Source organism: Globicephala melas, chromosome 6 (assembly GCF_963455315.2).
Source record: "Globicephala melas chromosome 6, mGloMel1.2, whole genome shotgun sequence".
NCBI classification, from domain to species: domain Eukaryota; kingdom Metazoa; phylum Chordata; class Mammalia; order Artiodactyla; family Delphinidae; genus Globicephala; species Globicephala melas.
Window position 1 is genome coordinate 93,283,966 of NC_083319.1, and position 18,666 is coordinate 93,302,631.

The following is an 18,666-nucleotide window of genomic DNA, read 5'->3' on the forward strand; positions in this document are numbered from 1 at the left end:
TGAGCCTCCTCTAAGTCTTCATCGACACGGATTAAAAAGGGTGCCCAGGAGAGCAGCATGGCCACTGTGGCAGGACCAGCTGCAAAAGGCCCCGTTAAGACCCGGCCCTTGTTTAAGAGGTGGTCTCAGACTTGGGAGGGCTGGTCAGTGGATGTCTCAGACAGACCTCGGGTCAGATGGCACCCAAACAGAGGGCATCCTTGAGGACAGCTGTATCCCTGGCGGGCGGTTGTCAAGGCCGGCGTGCGCCAAGGTGCTTGGTGCTGCTCACGAGGGGGTTGCAGTTGGGGACTTGGGCTTGAGTCCTTGCTGGGCCCCATTTAGGGAGCTGGTTCGCTGGGCAGGCCACATGCTGCTTGCTTTCCAAGAGACTTCCCTGACTGTCCCTGCCATTCATCAGCTGTGCACTTTCTTGTTTCCAGTTGAAATCTGGAGAAACCATCTGGAAGCATACACTCGACGTGCCCTGGAACTGGAGGAATCGCTGGAGGCTTCGACCTCTCAGATGATGAACTTGAATTTATAAAAGTTCTTTCCTGTGTGTTTGTGTATTTGGGGTAAGGGGGCGGGGGCTGAAAGACTTCGGGGTCTTTTTCTTCTTCTCAGTTCTTCGTTGACCTAGTGTGTGTTTTGTATGACTGTTTAATTGGGAAGTTAACCAGTGGTGTTTGTAGGCATCCAAAAGCTGCGAGTCCCATGGACGGGCACTTGGTATGCTGGCGGAAACCTTTTCACAAAGCCTCGGGATGCAGCCTTGGCCCTCTGAGTGCAATATGAGTCTGGAAAATGCTGGAAAAGGTGGTACTTGGAGTACTCTGCTGCTAAGGGAACGTCTCTCCGTTGCAGAGTAGCTGAGCCAAGTTAGTTTGTGGAAAGCAGCGGGGGTCTGAGGTGATGTGGCTGGGAGGCAGCGGGGTGCCAGCCTGATGTTCCCGGTCCCGGTGACCCAGCACAGCCCTGCAGAAGCCGCTGGACGGGCGCTGTGGGAGCCAGTGTTAGTGCAGGAGCGGTGGGGTGGGGAGGGGTTCCTTTCTCAGGTTGTGGCTTTTTGGCCAGAAGATTTGGGGGTACTTGGAGGGTTTGCTAAAATGAGCCTCAGGAGGAAAATCGGTTCTCTAACCTGTGACCTTTTGACATGAATTATTCCTTTTATTCTTTATTTCGCAAAGAAACAAATGTATATTGAAGTTCCTAAATTTCAGTTTTCTGCAAATAATCTGCAAATATTTTTTTTCTTTTGTAAGTGAACATATTTTGAATGTGGTTTCTATCTTAGAGGCCAGAAGGATAGAAGTTTACTTTCATATTTTCCTGTAAGTAAGAGGGCTTATTTATTTTGAATAAAGAGTGATTATTTAATTTCACTGGAGACTCCAGTCATCTTGGTCTAATCAGTGGTCCTGCGTCCTGATACGTGTCTTTTGGGCACTCTTCTTTGAACTGAAGGGGACTGAGCAGGGAGAGGTTTGCTGCGCTCAGGCCTCTTGGGTCTCGAAGTAGAGACTAACCCTTAGAGACTGTTGCTGGACCCGCCTCGGTCTGGCCTGCTGGCGTGCTGGTCACGGGAAATGGCAGGAACGAGTTTCACTGCTTTGCACTTGTCAAGCAAGCAAGGTATCGTGTGGGCTTGAAAATACTGTTAGTTGAATTCAGTCATGCCAGATGTACCTCTGAGAGTGAGTGGCCTGTGACAAGCAAATAAAAGTGGAATAAGGAGTCGGAAATGGCCCGCTGCGTGGCCAGGGCTGGCGGCGAGGTGGAGGTCATCTGTGGGAAGCACCAGTCTATCTTCTCATCTGTTGTTCCCGGTGTGTGCCCTACTTTTCCATACACTTTCTGAGCTGTTTAAATGAGGGACATGCAATCTGGTCCACCAAGCCCTCCATCCTGTCACAGGTTTCTCCCTCAGGGCCACCAGGAGGAATAGCAGGGAGGACCCCACCCTGTGTCAACTATAGTAGGTTTGAAAAGTAAAGGTTCCAAATGAACTTATAGGGAGAAAGTTAAATAGCTTGTCAGCTGCATTCAGCAGTCTAGAATTATAAAACTGACAAATCAAAAAATCATTAAGAAATCTCTGCTAGAGATGCACGTTGTTTGTCCAGAGCCCCCAAGGCCTCTGGGTCTGTAGTATTTGTTCAGATTAGCTGAACAAAGTACGTTGGGTTTTTAACATCACATTCATTCAGCTCCTGAGAGGGTTCACTTGTGTGACTTAATGCTGAGTTGCCCTGGTCATGGTGTCATTTTCCTGACAGAGGCCACTGCTGCAGGTGACACAGTGACCTACTCTGTACTGATGGTGCCACAGAAAGCAGGCAGGCTCCCCAAATACAAACACGCTTCACTGAGCAAATGTAGAAAGAACTCTTTATTTTCTTCCAACAAACAGTTCAGAGAAAACTCATCCTCATAATCCCATTTCCCACCAGGACCCTGCATGTTGACGTTGTGATAACTGCAACTGTCTGTTTTGTTTTGTTGGGCATGAAAGTGCTCTGACTGTATCCAAACTTGAGGAAGAATCATAGCACCAAGGAAAGGGCCCCAGTCTTGGAGCTATCCACTCCGCAGCTGTGGTGGCTGGAGCCTACCTGCACTAGAACCACAGCGAGGGCCGATGGGTGTTTCACCAAAAACCCTGTCACAGTGCGTGGCGGTCCGTGAGCCAGCTTGGCGTCTGCTGGCAAGGTGGGCCAGCAGCTGGGTGGGCAAACGGGACAACTTTAACCCCGAAGCCAGCCGTCCTCAGAAGCCTTGTTCAGAATGGATCCTCTAGGTGACTGGCTGGAAATGTGTGCTGCTCTTGTACGAAGGTACCCAGCTTCAGGACAAGGGGGTCTGGAAACAGCTGTGGTCATGAAGCTGAGGAGACATCCATTTGCTAGGGTCACAGGAGAAGTATAACTTAACAGAGGTTTTGGTTTTATGATAGACTGGCATTCCATTAAAAAAACGTCATTCCACAAACAAAAAGTATCTGTAAGGTTACAGGCTGAGCAGCCTCGGCCTTCATATTTATACACACACACACACACACACACACACACACACACACAGCGTGAACAACTAGGGACCCAGAAGCATGTGTACAGAGTAGCCTCATCAGACCCGCACCGCTGTGAGAAGAGTGACTGTGACCTGGGAGAGGCACACAGCTGACCTGCTGGCTTTTCCGCTTCATACAAGCTCGGTGCCCAGGCCGTGGCCGCCAGTGCACAGGTGCACACTGGGAGCTTTAGAAAACAGGCCGAAGCTCTGATATTAGTGAGGAATAACAGAGTCTCTTCAATCCATGTTTGTTAGCTCCTGAGTTGGGACCTCAGCACTCAAGGTTTAAGGCAAATTCTTGTCATTTGAAGCCTTGCCCTTCCCTGTCCTTTAGAGTCGAGTGGCTAAGTATGAAGGTGGCTCCACAGCAGTAAAACCAGCAGTTAAGAGGGGACTGAGCTAACACTGGGCTGTTTAGGGGGCAGGGGGCGGCCCCTTTGCATGACATGAAATCAGTCAGATGGTGAGGAGTGACCTGTGGAGCATAACAACAGTGCTTCTGGGGGAGGAACCGTCATGCACACTGCCGTCTTAACCAGGGTTTCTGTCTGTAGCCTGTTAACACCTTTTTGGTTTCCTGTTTCTGTCAGGCCATTCTGTCCCATCTAAGCACCTAATTAAAAGAGGTTTCGGCTACTGTCGCAGGTTCACTCAGGGCTCCGTGTTCTCCACTGAGCAGCCCTGATGGCCTCGTCCAGCAGCGGGGAGGCAGCTCACTGCCCTGGGGCGTCCAGGGCTGCATGGCAGGTGACGGCAAGGTCGGCTTGGGGTTGGAGTCAGCACTGCCTCCTGGTGGCTAGGTGTCCTGGTTACAGCGTTCCTGAAAGAACAACGTGGACTTCGAGTTCCTGGCAGAACAGGAGGGCCTCGAGTCCCCTTCCCGTGTGCTCCCTGTGGGGTCTAGGGTCCCGCGGGAGGGAAGCCTGGTGTGCTAAGCTGTGTCTGGGGGTCGCAGTGGCCATGGGGGCTTCTTGCCAGAACCAACTGGCCCTGCCTGATTTCGGTTTCCTGTAAGGGCCCCACCCTGCGCTGACTCCCTTCCGGGGATTGGCTCCAGGCTGGATGGCTGCGGGTGGCAGGGGTGCAGGTTTCAGAAAGCAGAACTGCTCAGTGGGCCAGCAGGAAGCACGTGGGGCCCACTGGCAGCACGGGCCCCCCAGACCCCTGCCCTCCCTCGGGCCCGGCCACATACCCACTCCTTCCTCCAGCTGTGCATCATGCGGTCGTGTTCCCCGACCACGGCCCTCCAGGTGGCGAGCTCTCTGGTCCACCTCTCCTGCTGGGTCGCCTCTGCAAGACAGAGGCGGGGCTCCAGGTCTCAGCTTGCTGGCCTTCACGGTCCCCCGGGGGCCCTCCACGCACCGAGGCTGTGCTGTGAGCTAGGTGATGCCCCTCTGTAGGGCCGAGCCAGGCCGAGGCAGCCAAGTGGGCAGGAGTGAGGCGTTTACCCTTCGGGCCTCGCCTTCCTGGCTGCAGGGGCTTCCATAGTCAGTGCCCCCTGCCTGCCCTTCCCCGGGCCACCAACTCCCACAGCAGCTGCTCCCCAAGGTCACAGTGGCCCCAGCCGCACATCTCACTGGCCCTTTCTGTGTAGCCAGGAGAGGGGCTAACTCCCCACACCTCACGAGCAATGCAGATACTCTGGGGCTCGTGGCGGTGGGGGGCAGGGGCTGCTGCTGCCTCCCTCGAGTGAGGCGGGAGCTGAGGTTCAGAAACCTGCTCGGTAATGAGGTCTGGCGTCCCCTTACGTCACGTGCTACTCGCCCCGCACTGCCCTCCTTTTGTGTTTGATCCTGAATTTTGAAAATGAGTTACTTGTAGGGGTTGTCAGGGTGGCATGAGTCTGAGAGCCATAGCTTTTCTTTGTAAACATAAAAATGCACCCCGTCATTGCTTTCAACTATAGCTCACGTGACTAATTTCAGAAATGGGTTCCAGGGACTTCCCTGGTGGTCCAGTGGGAAGACTTCGGGCTCCCATTGCAGGGGGCCCGGGTTCGATCCCTAGTCGGGGAACTAGATCCTGCATGCATGCTGCAACTAAAGATGCTGCGTGCTGCAACTAAGACCCGCCGCAGCCAAAATAAATTCTTTTAAAAAAGCAAGAAAGAAATGGGTTCCAACGACCTGAGTCCTTCAGACAGTAAGTCGAACTAATACCCTGAGCAGAGCTGAGCAGGCCCAATGGTGACGGTAGCCACACAACCAGCCCTCGGCTGGAGCTGCCCCATCCCAGGACGACAGTGGGAGGCACCCAGAGTTCTGGAGGAGGGCCCTTAGTGGCCCTTCACTACAGGGGCCCTGCAGGGGCTCCTGACTCAACACGTGCGAATCCAAATCCCAAAAGAAACATTTCATCTTCTAACACATCCTCACCCACCACCACCCGTACCTTCAGTAAACATGGTGGGGTCTGTGGGGAGATAGAAAATACTGAGCTGTCTTAACTGTGCTCATGCCCTCTCCTGGATTTTGGGTCTACTGTCCACAGAGTGACCCAGGTGTAAATTTTCTTGCCATCAGAGTCAAGCCCTGCTCCTTACTGGCTAGTGAGCTGTGTGACCTTGGATGAGTCACTTAACCTTCATCATCTGTGAGCTGCACCTTCCTTATAAGGCAGCTGAGTTAGATGAGGTCAAGCAGTAATGGCCCCAACTGCCTAGTTGCTTCTCTGGCTACTCCTACTTAGCTACTTGCTGATAGTACCGTTCACTTGACTTCTGGATAAGAGGTCACAATTTGTAAGGCACACTTATGACGAGATCATTCATTTTACCTTGACAGCAACAGGCAAGGGCATTCTACAGAAACGACAGGAACGGAGGTTCTAGGTGGGAGCGAATATTTGTAACTTCCTTTTCTCTGTAACCCCCACTTAAAGGACAAAGGACCTTTTAAAATATGTACATTTACATATAAACTCTTGAAAAAGGACAAAGAATAGGAGAGGAAACAGTGAAAACCTGAAAGTTGAGAAGCAGAGGGACCAGTGGAAACGGCCCCTGGCAGAATCAGCAGACCCAAGCACACAGGGTCCTAGGCCAGCAGCTGGGAGACGCTCAGGAGCTTGGGCAACAGGGAGTTGGCGCGCAGGCTGCTTCAAAGGCTGTGCAGAAGCAGAAGCACGTGGCCCCAAGGACCCTAGCCTCTCTGCACAGCCGGGGAGCTGCCCTGCCTCTGCTCCCCAAGAGACTGTGTTCTTGGAGAGCACAGGACGGGTGACCTGGGCAGCACCCGCACTGAAGGCAGACAGGATGGTGGGCTTTATGTACTGAATGATGAGGCCCCAGCCTCTTGCCAACCTAAGTCCTCACAGATGGCCCAACCTAAGCCCTGGACGGCCTGCTGCTCCAAGTGTGGGCTGTAGCCAGAGGCCCTCCGCACGACAGTGGACGGGTGCGGGGCAGACCAGCCTCCTCACTAGCGCACGTAGGAATCTCCTGGAGAAGTTAACACAAGGTGCTCCCGGGACTTCTGAGTCGCTGTGCATTTCTAATGAACTCCCAAGTAGTAGGAATGCTGCCTGTCCAAAGACTGCACCTTGGGGAGAAAGGGCCTCGTAGGAGGGATCTTTGTGCCCCTCTCAAATGTAACCAACAATCAAGGGTCCCAAGACTTCTGAGGGAAACAGACAAAACCACCAAAAAAGGGCAACTGGGAGGGAAAAGAAAACTGGAAAATCCTCTCAATAACCCTCAGAGAGGGGAGAAGACACCGCATCCACAAGGCAAGAAGAGAATGCACTCATGACAGAACAAAATGAAAACCTCCGAGTAATAAAGTGTGAGAGTGGGATGAAAACTAACAGGTGTGCAAGATAAAGTTGAGAAGAGCTAACAGAAGCAGAGGTGACAGGAAAGAGAAGATGGACCACCCCAAGTAGCCCAACATCTTGGAAAACAGTTCCAGAAAGAACAGGAAATGAAGTGGAGAAAAGTGAATAAGTGTTAAACGCTTCCGAGAGTTGAAGGCGGGGGCTTCCACGTGTGACGGGGCCCAGCCAGGCACGCACTTGCACAGCGCTCAGAAAGCCAGTGGTCACACAGGGTCAGTGGCAGGCTCTCAGGAGCCAGAAGACAGGGCCAGCCTCACACACTAGGGAATGATTTTCAGGCCAGAACTGTCCAGCCTGCTGGACTCTCTAAGTGTGAAGATGGAGAAAAGACATAGGCTCTCAAAACACTGACTCCCCCCATACACCCTGGGTGTGCCAGAAGAGACACTTCACAGAAGAATGAAATCAAAGAAAGGAAGGCACGCCGGGAAACACATCACGAGATCCAACAGAGAGGAATGGAATCTCTAGCCTCAGCGGGAGAGCCAGTCCCAGGGAGGCACTTGGCTCCTGGTGCAGAGGTTCTGGGGATGCTGACAACAGGACACCAGTATGTCTGTACTGACTGGGGACTGAACTGCAGGGTCTGATGTGGAATTAATGACAAGTATGAACCAAGCAAGTAGGAATCGGCACAGTGGTTACCTACGTGGGAAACAAAAGTACCGGAGGGGAAATCATAATAGACTACGGGGTCGGCCAACCTAATAATGTTAACACAGGGAATTCCCTGGCGGTCCAGTGGTTAGGACTCCGCACTCTCACTGCCCAGGGCCTGGGTTCAATCCCTGGTCGGGGAACTAAGATTCCACAAGCCATGCAGCCAAAAAAAAAAGATTGAGTCTTCTATCGGGAGGACGGGGGATTGGCAGCCAGCATGCATTCATGTGTGCACACGGGTACAGGTGTGTGCGTGTGCACACACACATGCATGCACCAATGAGGCAGACAGTGAAAAGCTAACTCATCCATGTTCGTGAAACCCTACAGGTAATCCCCAGACTGAAATGTTCCCATGCAAGTCTGCTGCTCGAGGGACAAGGGTAAATAGTGAAGAGTCGAGGCTAGGAGAGCGCACTTACCGAGTCTGGTCACGGTGACCCGCACCTTGGAGGTCTTGTTCCCCGCCGTGGCGAGCGCGGAGCAGCGGTACTCGGCGCTTTCCCGGAGCGCATCTCGCAGCCAGCTGAGCACATGGGCCCTGCCATCAGGCAGCGCGTGGGTTTGCGCAGGAACACACACCTCCAGCTCTCGCCCGTTCTTCTCCCAGAGAAAGTGAACGTCCGCAGGACCTGGGGGCACAGAGACCACCTTCACCACCAGGACCCCCACTAGGGATCATGGGAACCATGGGAACTATCCTGGCACGGGAGATGGGGGCTTCCCAGATTAGGGGCCTCGTCCCAGCTGGACTCAAAGTGACAGTGCAGTTTTCCCGTAAGTCCCTGTCCTTCCCCTGGAGGAGGCCTGGAGGTGGTTCCCCACTGTGGTCCCCAGTGACCCTTGGGAGCAAAGGGGTACAGACCCCTTAGTGCCTTGTGCCCCATGGCTCCCTGCTCCCTGACCTTGCTCAGGTGCCTTTTTCAAAGCACACCTGCGTGGCCATATCCCCATGACACACTCTAGGCCATTGGGGGCACCCCCTTTCCCTTTCTCGCCGGGCTGTGCACCCCCGTTGGAGTGCCTGGTGGCCGAGCTCTGGGGCGGATGTCTGTTTGGCACAGAGGGTCTGGGCCTGGGAACTTCATCTGCCCACCTGGCCCCGCTGCCACCACCTTCTTCCTGAAGCTCTGCGTCTGCTGGGCCACTCCCTCTTACCCCAGTGGAGCCTGGCCAGGCGTGTCCGGGTGCTGAGAAGGGCTGAGGGCCTGTCTTACAAAATAAGGGCTTGGAGGAGAGTGGACCAGAGGAGGGGAAGGGCCCAGACAGAAGCCCCCTTCCCAAAGCATGGCAGGGTCCTGTACACGAGCCACCCGCAGATCCCGTACTCATTCCACAGTGGCTGGGGTGGTGGGCTGTGGAGACCACTCTGTGGAAACCCTGGGGCAAGACTGGGCTCTGGTCCCAACACTGCAAACAGCCTCAGCAAATGACCTCCTTGATGGGGCCACCTTCTCCTCCCACGAAGTGCAGCTGGATGAGCCTGGGGCTTCAGGCTTCACCCTGGGCCCCAAGGGCTGTGCTGAGACGGGCCCAACTCCTGTCCCTGCTTCAGAACCAACAAGCCAGGCCGCCTTCACTGTGATCTGCTCACACACTGGCTTCCACTCAAAAGTGGCTGAAGACAGGACAAGGTCAGATTAAAACACCCAGCTGGCACAACTAGGCTCCTTCCTGGGTTATGTGCAGACCCCCAGCTGAGCTGAGCTGGGACAGAGCAAAGGCCAGGCCAGGCCCTAGACCGAAGCAGCCGCCGCCTGCCCTGAGCACCCAGCTGGCTCAGAGCCGGCCAGGAGTGGGGTGCAGGCCCTACTCCCTGTGGGCTCTGGGGGACGCACAGGCCCTCTGTTCCCGCTGTTCCCAGTAACGGGGCGGGGGGGGGGGTGGATGGTGCGGTGCTGGGCCAGGCCCTGCTGCTACCCTAACTGCCTCTGCCAGGCAGGCACCCCAACAATGTGGACGAAGGGGCCCTCTGGCCTCCTTGCCCAGGGACCCAGCTCCCTGACAAGTGCCTGCTGTTCTGCGTGGACAGCACCGCCCTGGATGGGCATGCCGTGAGGCTGACCCTGACCCAGACCTGATCACAATCCTGCCTGAGAATCAGCTTTTAAAAGCTAGATTCCATCTCAGATGCCCGCCAACCTGGGAAATCACATAAAACGTGATTTCATGCAGGATGGTCAGCAGTACAAGGAATACATCTGCCTGTGGCTGGAGTTCACTGAGCAGGAAAAACAAACGATAGAGCCAAAGGATTAAAAACCAGCACGAGAACAACTGGCATCGGGGTGTGCTTGCATGCGGGAGCCTGTGGGAACGGCCAGGTGGGAACGGTGGTGGGCAGACATTTCTCTGTTACGTGCTGGGCTTTTTAGAAGGGGAAGAGACTTCTAGTTTAGATATGATTACTTTTGATGGGTTCGTCGCCAGTAAGGTCCCCGTGTGACCAACTTGGGACCTATTCACCTTTGTGCAGTCCCTGCATCAGTGACCCACCACGTTCAGGATCCTCAAAGAACCTTCCTCCCAAGGGAAGGTGAGACCCTTGAACCGGACAATCCTAGGAATGAATCCGAGACAATGATCAGAACCCACTGAAGCCGTTTCTATTGGAAATTAGGAAATGTCCCACAGGGGGGTCCCCTGAATGCTGTGGCAACCACCCGTGTTGTCACTGATCAGGAATCACGTTTAAGATTTAATAACACGAAAATGTAATAATAACATTATATTAAATCAAGACAATATGTAAGTACATTGTGTATGTATGTACATGTGTGTGGACACATGCACGCGAGAAAAGGCCTAAAAGCGGCCATTGTGCCAGTGGGGCTGCAGCTGGTTACATTTGGGGGTGACTAGGTTTTTGCTCTTCATACTTTCCTGAAGTTTCCAAATTCACCACAACAAACAAATACTGATTTTATGATAAAAATAAAATGCTATTTGGAAGAAAGACACGTTACACAGGCTCTGGAGGGAATCCTGAAAGCGTTTAGAAGCGTTTTACACAGCAGCCCCCAGCCTTCCTGGGCCAGTGGACGAGCCCTCAGGGGTCTGTTTAGTTGTCTTCTGGGCAGGATTTCTGGTGTTTTGTTCTATCACTATAATTTTGCATAATATAAACTTATATAATGTACAAAACAAAGCGTTTTGTACTCTACCCATAGATAACTCTATACATACTCTCCGTATACATTCAGATGTACATACTTGTACATATACGCACACGTACACGTACACAGCCCCACGTCTGTGTGCATCTTCCTGGGTGCCTGTCAGTCGGGCAGAGGTACTTCCTCCCTTTAACTGAATGCACTTGGTGACACCATGTTCCATTTAGTCATTCCCTGGCCAGCAGGCACCTTGGTGGAGTCTAACTTTAAAAGCTGATATGCCCGAGGCATTATTGATTAAGAATGCGTGACTTGTCTCTGAATTTCAGACACTGAAGTCGGTTCTCATCCCCTTGCCCGGCTCAGTGGTGCCATGCACCGAGCCCCCCAGGATGGGGGCCACGAACATGGGTCACAGGAGCCTCTGGAAGGTTCTCATGACTGACACTGGGACAAAGAACCCGGGTGGCCTGAGCTGGGGATGATTCGTCACCCCAAACCACATGGGCCAGGACCTCTCAGGAGCCAAATTCTCCTTCCACCCACAGTGGCCAGGGCACAAACAAGGACAGAAACCACCTGTATCTCCATGGTGAGGACAGCGTCAAGCACCGTTAAACGTTCTCTAAATGTGTATTTAATGGTAGTAAAACGTTACATATGTTAAAGTACTTACGTTCCATTTATTCTTTTTTAAAACTATCCAACTCATTCTGAATGCAGAGGAGATTAAAGAGAGAGGGAAAGCGACAGTTAAAACCGGTCAGCAGGGCCACCACATGACGTCAGTGGGGACCTGGGGCAGCAGGCCAAACCCACCTGTCCCACAGGGACCTGCTCCTCGGAAATTCGGGGCCACCAGGAGTCGGGTCCCAGCCCACCTCAGGATTGCGGGACTGTTGGCTCCATCCTGCCCGCACCTCGACCCACACCGTCTAAGGAAACCTACTGGTGTAGAGTTGACTCTACTGTGTGACAAAACCAGCATCCCTCCGAGCAATGGCCTCTCTCCAAGGGAAGCCGGCCCATCCTAGAGGTGGAGGGCCTGAGAGTCCCCAGCTGGAGGGGGTTGTGATGGGATCCACCCTAAGTCCTCAGGCCACGTCCTGACAGCTGCCCCACTGCCTTCCGTGCAGCTCCAGGCAGCCAAGCCTTCCTCCAGGCATCCTCCGTGTGGTCAACTCTGACCCCCAGGCCCGTTGCCCTGGGGCCAACCCACCGCCCATACTCACGCCCTGGGTCCTTCCAGCTACTGGGCGGCCGGGTGCACCCCTGTGGGGGGCGGGGGGGGCTCTTCTCCGAGCACCCAGAGGCTGCACACACCAAGGACACTCATTCCAGATTCCCCGGCGTGGCCCAGAGTTCACATCTGTACAGAAACCAAGAGAACCTGCCCGGGAGAGGAAAGGGGCTCTCCCAGGTCTCCACCACCCCAAGGTCATCAGCTTTCCTCCTCAAAGTGTCTCAAGCCCGTCACACAGGTGCTGGGGCCCTGTGGTCAGCTGAAGAGTGACCCCCAAAATATCCAGATCCTAAACCCTGGGACCGTATGTGGCAAAAGGCGCTTTACAGACAATATTGTGGGCCATGTCGGAAGGAGTGGGAGATGCCTGCACGGCTGCCAACTTCACGGGTTCGCTGCAGGAGCTCCGAGGCCCAGGCCGCTTCTGCCCCTCTGACCCTGGTGGCTTAAAGGGCTCTGATTTCTAACATTGTAGTTAAAACATGAAAGGCCATCTGAAACCTGAATATGCAAATGTCACCCAAAGTAGAGAGGATCCATTCTTAGCTTTAAAAACAAAACAGGTCTAACTCTGACATAGAAAAATAGTTGTATCAGGAATGAGGGCAGGGCCGTTAGGGTAAAGAGAAGTTCTACGTTTGTTAAAAAATTATATAGGTCTATTTCTGTCTGTATATATGCGCACGGTGCATGTGCAGACACATGCTTTGCACAGACGTGCATATGGACGCATTATCAATCGCTGTTACACGTACAGGCCTGCCTTGTTTTACTGTGCCTTGCTTTAATGCACTTTGCAGACACTATGTGTTTTACAAATTGAAGGTGTGTGGCAACCCTGCATCGGGCAAGTCTATCGGCGCCATTTCTCCAACAGCATTTGCTCAGTGTCTCTGTGTCACATTTTGGTAATTCTCACAACGTTTTAAACTTTTTCATTATTATTATAATTTTATGGTGACTGTGGTTGGTGAACTTTGATGTTACTATTGCAGCTTGCTGAAGGCTTGCTTGATGATTAGCATTTTTTAGCAATAAAGTCCTTCTAAATTAGGTTACATAATGTCATTGCATACTTAACAGACTACAGTATAGTGTAAACGTAACTTCTAGATGCATTGGGAAATCAAAAAAATTGTGCAACTTGCTTTATTGCAATAGTCACTTTATTGTGGGGTCTGAAACTGAACTCACAACATCTCTGAGATGTGCCTGTACGTTTTATCTGTATTTTCAGCCAAAATAAAGGTAAATGTGCTCATGTGCACGTAGTGGGAGATTTCTTCGCTTATCTGTACTATTCTAATTTTCCCACAAGGAGCATGGATTACTTCAGAAAAGTGAAACATGACTACATGCCTTCGTAATTTCTCCAGCTTAGAACCCCTTTTCTGTATTTGTCAATATTTTCCTAACTCCCCACTGTGCACATACATCGCTTTCAAACGGAAGACAGCCAGCAGTTAGGAGACCCGCCCCCAGAACCTGGAATTTGTCCTCCTTACACTCAAGACTCAGGGCCTGTGAATGGAAGCATGGCCACAAGGCACATCATGCAGGGTGCTTTGGACCAAAAAGAAACACAAACACACACATACATACACACACACACACACACGGATGTGTGCATACATGTCCACACAAGAACATACATACATGCACACACGTGTGCACAGATATGTCAGCAAAGCACACGCACATACCCATGTACACACACACACACATGCACACATACACACATCAACATACAGACACACAGGTGCACACACACACTCCACCAGCATGATCTGGAGATGCAGAGAAGACGGTAAGCTGAGAAGCCCCTCCGAGTCACCCAGCCGCGAGCCCATGCCCGCCGTGAGAAGCCGACCTGGCCTTAGCTGGGCCAGAGCTTGAGCCACTGTGAGATGGTTCCCTAAGCCTAGCTCTGCAGTGACACTCAGCCCGAGGCCACGTGAGAGCAACCTGGACAGGGAGGTGCCTGCAGGCAGAGGCAGGAGCCAACATTTCTGCAGAGCCGCAGCCTGACAAGAAACTTGGTCTTTAGTTCTGGTGCCTTCTGGGACTCGGGGGAGGGGATGGCCAGAGACACTGCCTTTTTAAACTGTGCACTTGAACACCCACATTGCACAGGGAACCGGCTTTCGCTATTGGGCTAGGTTTAGAGGAAGAGGGCAGTGCCTGCCTAGATCTGGACGTGTCATTGGGGACACCCAACCCAGTGACATGTGGCAGGATGAGCCTGGGGACAAGGCCTGCGTGGGGCCTCAGACAGAAGGGACATGCTCTCGTCCACTCTGCCCCTCAACAGCAGGCCGCCCTCGGGAAGAGCAGGTTCCCCAAGTGCAGACATGAAACCGCTCTGTTGAGGGGCGGGTCCCCGCAGGCCCAGCTATGGGGCCTGAGGGCCTGTGTCTGCTAGCAAGGGACCCTGGTGTCCCCAGCACTGAGCCTCTCCGCCTTCCCACCAAGGAGGTTCCCCAGTGTGACTGTGGAGGACCCTGCCACTGTGGGACGGGCCTGGGGGCCTGAAGCAGTTCCCGGGCCCCTGTCCCAAGGGAGTCAAGTGGCTGAGAGCAGCACCCAGGGGACCCGGGGCCACACGGACCCGCCCCTTGCAGGTCTGTCTGCAAAAGTCCCCTTCACTGGCAACTTCCCTGCCCACTGCCTGAGGTCCAGGCAGGAGTCACCAGTGGCCACACATGCGGGGTCACAAGTGGACAGAGCCACTCAAAGGCTTGTGAGCCAACTCCACAGGGGATCAGGCAGCAGCATAACACTCAGCAGCTTCTCACAGCTTGCTTAAATTCTCAAAAAAAGGAAAACAATGAGATTTGCTTGTCCTCCTCACTAACTTCATTCCTCGCCTCTGAGCAAACAGAACAAGCCGCCAGGCCTGGAACATGCCACGTGCTTTCCCTCCACGGCTACTGATGAGTTAGAAGATGGCAGCCTGGGGAGACCGGGCCACCGGGCGCTGCCCAAAGCCCAGGACACACTCGGAACGTGTGTTTGGCTGACGCCCCATCCCAATACCATCCAACACAGTGCCAACGCCTCCTGCATCCGAGGGGGCATGCTAGACTCCCAATCTTTTCTGCGTTTAAACATCTTGAAGCAAGTTGTTAAACCAATTCCCATTCTGGAGGCTCTACGGTTAATGTTTTAAATCTCCAAACGCCACATACATCAAACCCAAATTGTTAGCCGACAAAGAAGTAACCCTATATACCAGCAATTGGCAAGCTGCCGTTTGTAAATGAACTTTGGTGCCCGCGCAGCGGCAGCTTTCAAGCTACAAGGCAACAGCTGAGTAGCTGCAACAGAAACCATGGCTGGAGAAGCCGAAGAGTTTGGCCCTTTGAGGAAAACACTGGTCGGGCCCTGCTGTCCACAGGAACAGCCTCGGGGTAACAGTTTAGCGTTGCTGGGGACCACCGGAGAGGTGCAGCCAGGAAGGCCGTGCTCGTGGAGGAGGCCCCCACTGCCCACCCCCCACCTGGACAGGTGCCCCGCTCACCTGTGGCATGGCAGAAGAGGTGGAAGGTCCCCAGGGCATGCACGTGCTGGGCCTGGTCGCTGAGGAAGGGCGGCAGCAAGGTGACCTGCAGGCGGCTGTCAGGCCCCGGGCCCGAGGCCGGCCAGGGGCTTCGGGGAGAGGAAGATGAGTCAGGGACCAGACAGGACAGGGAAGAGGACCCCGGAGGAGGAAAGGGCAGAGGAGATGAGGCTGCGAGACAGAGGACAGAAAAGAGAGAGGGCTCTGAGGCAGAAGTCGTCAGGAACACACCGCATGCCAGAGAAGGGGAACAAAGTGCAAGAAAGACAGGGGCCCAGGCCGCGCGGGGAGGCGGCGGGAGAGCCACAGGGAACCACGCGCCCGCGTCAAGGATATAAGCTTCTGTTTATTCGGTTACTTTCCGAACGTATACAATTCAAAGTAGAAAAATAAAAACAAAGTAAATCTTATAAAACACAAATGTTTACACCAAAACGGTCGAATCCTATCATGCTGGAAGATGACACTGTCCACACAGGCCACACACACACTCAGAGTTTATTGCTCTTTGCCACAGAAAGAAAGGCTCCTCTATGTGGGTGTCTGGAAAGCAGGAAATGGAGCATGACGTCGGTGATGGTTAGACTGTGCCGCCCACTTGCACCTTGAAAGAGGGCGACAGGCCTGGCAGGTCCGTGGCGGCGGCATCTGTGGGAGGGGTGCTGTGCTCACCAGCCTGGCTGTCCCCGGCCGCCCTGCTCTCTTCCAGTTATGGACAGCCCGGTTAGGCCAAGTGGAGAGTCTGGGCAGGCAGAGGGCATGAGATGGAAGCAAAAAGAAAAAGGAGATGTTCAGATGACCAAGATGTCCCGGTGAACGTTCTGTCTGGGCAGGAGGTTTTGACCAGTGGCCGTGGGCACTGGATTGTAACTCACTCGTCCCCTCAACTCTGGGCCGGCCCAGCTCCACCCAGAGCACGCTGGGGGCCACATCCCTCCCTCCAAACCCTGCCCGGTGTTGTGAGACAGTCCTCCACAGCCTTCTCCTCAAAAGAGTTAAAACAAGAGTTAAAAAAAAGGTACAGAAAAAAAGTCTCTCTGAAAATGATGCTTCCCTTAAGGAACATTTAAAAAAAAAAAAAGGACATGTTCTCAAGACATGGTTTTGTCTACATTTCTAAAAGCAGAAAAGAATGCATTTAGCAAAAGTAAGATTATCCCTGAGAATCTTAAGCAACATAAGCCATACCTTTACCCTAATATACAACAAAATTCAGAAGATGTACATCTTCCAAATATTAAAACATCTGCTTTAGTAATTTAAAAAATGAACGACCCAACAGGCCAACAGAATTAAAGCAAAAATCCTAAAAAGTAATTATGTGGAAGAAATGGTTCGTGCCAACCTGGACAACAAGCGATAAGTTACCAATCTGATAAACTAAAACGTCATTTCCAATCTGGAATTAAATTCTCTTTCAGTGGCTGCTACAAGGAGGGGATGCTCATGGCCCAACTCTTCCCGGGCCAGTGGCGGCCCAGCCGTCTTCCCGCCGCAGAGTGGCCTCGGGCAAGCTTGCAGGCATGACTCCAAGGGCCCCACCGACCAGCAGGCCGGCCGCGACGCTCGCCGTTTTCCGAAAGGACAAAGAGAAACCAAGTCACAAGCGCGACCCAAGAGAAAAGACACAGAAGACTGAGGTTTGCTGACGATGGCTACCTACGCAGCACTGGACGGGGGACTGAACTGGCAACACAAAGACCTCCCGGGGAGCAGCGGGTGCCTCAGTCCCCGTCCGCGTCCGAGTCGGCAAACTTCAGCTCGCACTTGACGTCGAATGGCCGGTCCCTGACTGGGAGCTCGTCGATCTTCTGCGAGTCCTCCCGGTCAGTGGGCAGCCTGCTGGCCATGGTGTCCTGCTCTGTCTCATAGCCAGTGTCCAGGGCCGGCTTGGGCTGCCCCCCGTTCTGCTGGGAGAAGCTGCCCTGCTCCACCAGCGTCTCCTTCACACTCTGCTCGCAATCCGAGAAGTCCGACGTGGGCTGCTTCTTCCCGAGGAGCATGGCCGAGCGGAACTTTAAACACTGCCCGGGCAAGTAGCCCTTATAGCAGTTGTAGGTGAAGAGGCAGAGGAAGAGGACGAAGAAGAAGAGGAAGAGAAACATGAGGAGACGGTTGTCACTGGACTTGAGATACATTGTCTTCTCCGAGTGGACCTGGGGGACCGTGTTGATGACAATCTTTGGTTCACAGGACATGCTGGTGGGCCCCTCGGGGCTGGAGGGCAGGGCGATGGCACTGGGAGTGGTGACCTGCAAGGCTGGGGTCTGGGGAAAGGAGCCTTGGGTGGGCCCCGCTGACACTTTGGAGGTGATCCTACTACCTTCTGTCCGTGTGACCGGCGAGGTGGAGGCCACCGGAGTTCGAGGGACCACCTTGACCTCCAGAACGTGCTTGGCCACCACCTGCAGGACTGTCTTGTTCTTGACCCTCTCCTCAGACAGGCACTGGTACACCCCACTGTCTCCTTCTGACAGGTTGAAGATGAGCAAGTTCTTCCTGCCCACCAGGCTGTACTTGGGGCTTTCGGCCTTGAGCACGCCATTCTGGAACTTCCACACCACCCGGGCCAGGTTGGACTTTTGGGAGCATTTGAGTTCTGCTGTGCCACCATGCTTGAAAAAATGCTGCAGGTAACTTTCTTTAATTTTATCTGGAACATCAAAATAAACGTGCACAGCATCAACAACCCTGCTCGATACTTCTTTCAAAACTAGGTTAACACGCACAAGAGGACACAAGAGTTTCACCCTGTGGAGCAACATGGAATCTTCCAGAACAGCAAGGAGATAAAGACATGCGTGACGGAAAAGCAAAGATTAAGACCCCAATGGCAGCCCTTGGGGACAAAGAAATTGAAGCCAACTCTGAGCAGAAGAAATCCTGTTTCGTACCCTGATTTCCCAGGAGAAAACTCCCCAGGCCGGGGAGGCTGGGCAGCGGTCAGCTGTGCCTTCTGGTGGCGGCGCTGAATCAAACAATGGGCTTCTGCTAGCGGCTGCCGGGTGTGCTAGCCGTTCGGTGGGCCTTGGCGCCCTCCTCCTAAACTTGTCTTAACTGATGCCAGCTAGCGAGCGGGTTAGGGATGGGAGGGCAGGGGCCCAGGGCACGCCTGCCTTCAGCTGGGACATGCCTGACCTCCTGGCAGGGGTGGGATCCCCCGAGGGGAACGGGGACTAATCTCTCATGAGTTCCTCCCTCCT

At 53.5% G+C, this 18,666-nt stretch overlaps 2 protein-coding genes across 12 annotated transcripts in view; one reads left to right on the top strand and one right to left on the bottom strand.

Annotated features, from left to right (window-relative positions):
• The window catches only part of SECISBP2 (SECIS binding protein 2), a 39,603-nt gene extending 38,239 nt beyond the window's left edge, over positions 1-1,364 (top strand). For all 7 annotated transcript variants that reach the window (XM_030832510.2, XM_060301210.2, XM_060301211.2 and 4 more), the window contains one exon: positions 423-1,364. In XM_030832510.2, coding sequence (XP_030688370.1) covers positions 423-526 — 104 coding nt within the window. In that variant the 3' untranslated portion in view covers positions 527-1,364. The remainder of the gene's footprint in view (positions 1-422) is intronic.
• A 995-nt stretch (positions 1,365-2,359) lies between these two features.
• Positions 2,360-18,666, bottom strand: part of SEMA4D (semaphorin 4D) — a 118,710-nt gene continuing 102,403 nt past the window's right edge. For 4 of the 5 annotated variants that reach the window (XM_030832495.2, XM_060301216.1, XM_030832499.3 and 1 more), the window contains exon 16: positions 15,790-18,116. In XM_030832495.2, coding sequence (XP_030688355.2) covers positions 17,188-18,116 — 929 coding nt within the window. In that variant the 3' untranslated portion in view covers positions 15,790-17,187. Of the gene's footprint in view, positions 3,872-4,243; positions 4,342-7,967; positions 8,178-15,424; positions 15,635-15,789; positions 18,117-18,666 lie in introns of those variants that run through there. The other variant, XM_060301217.1, reaches the window with a different exon arrangement.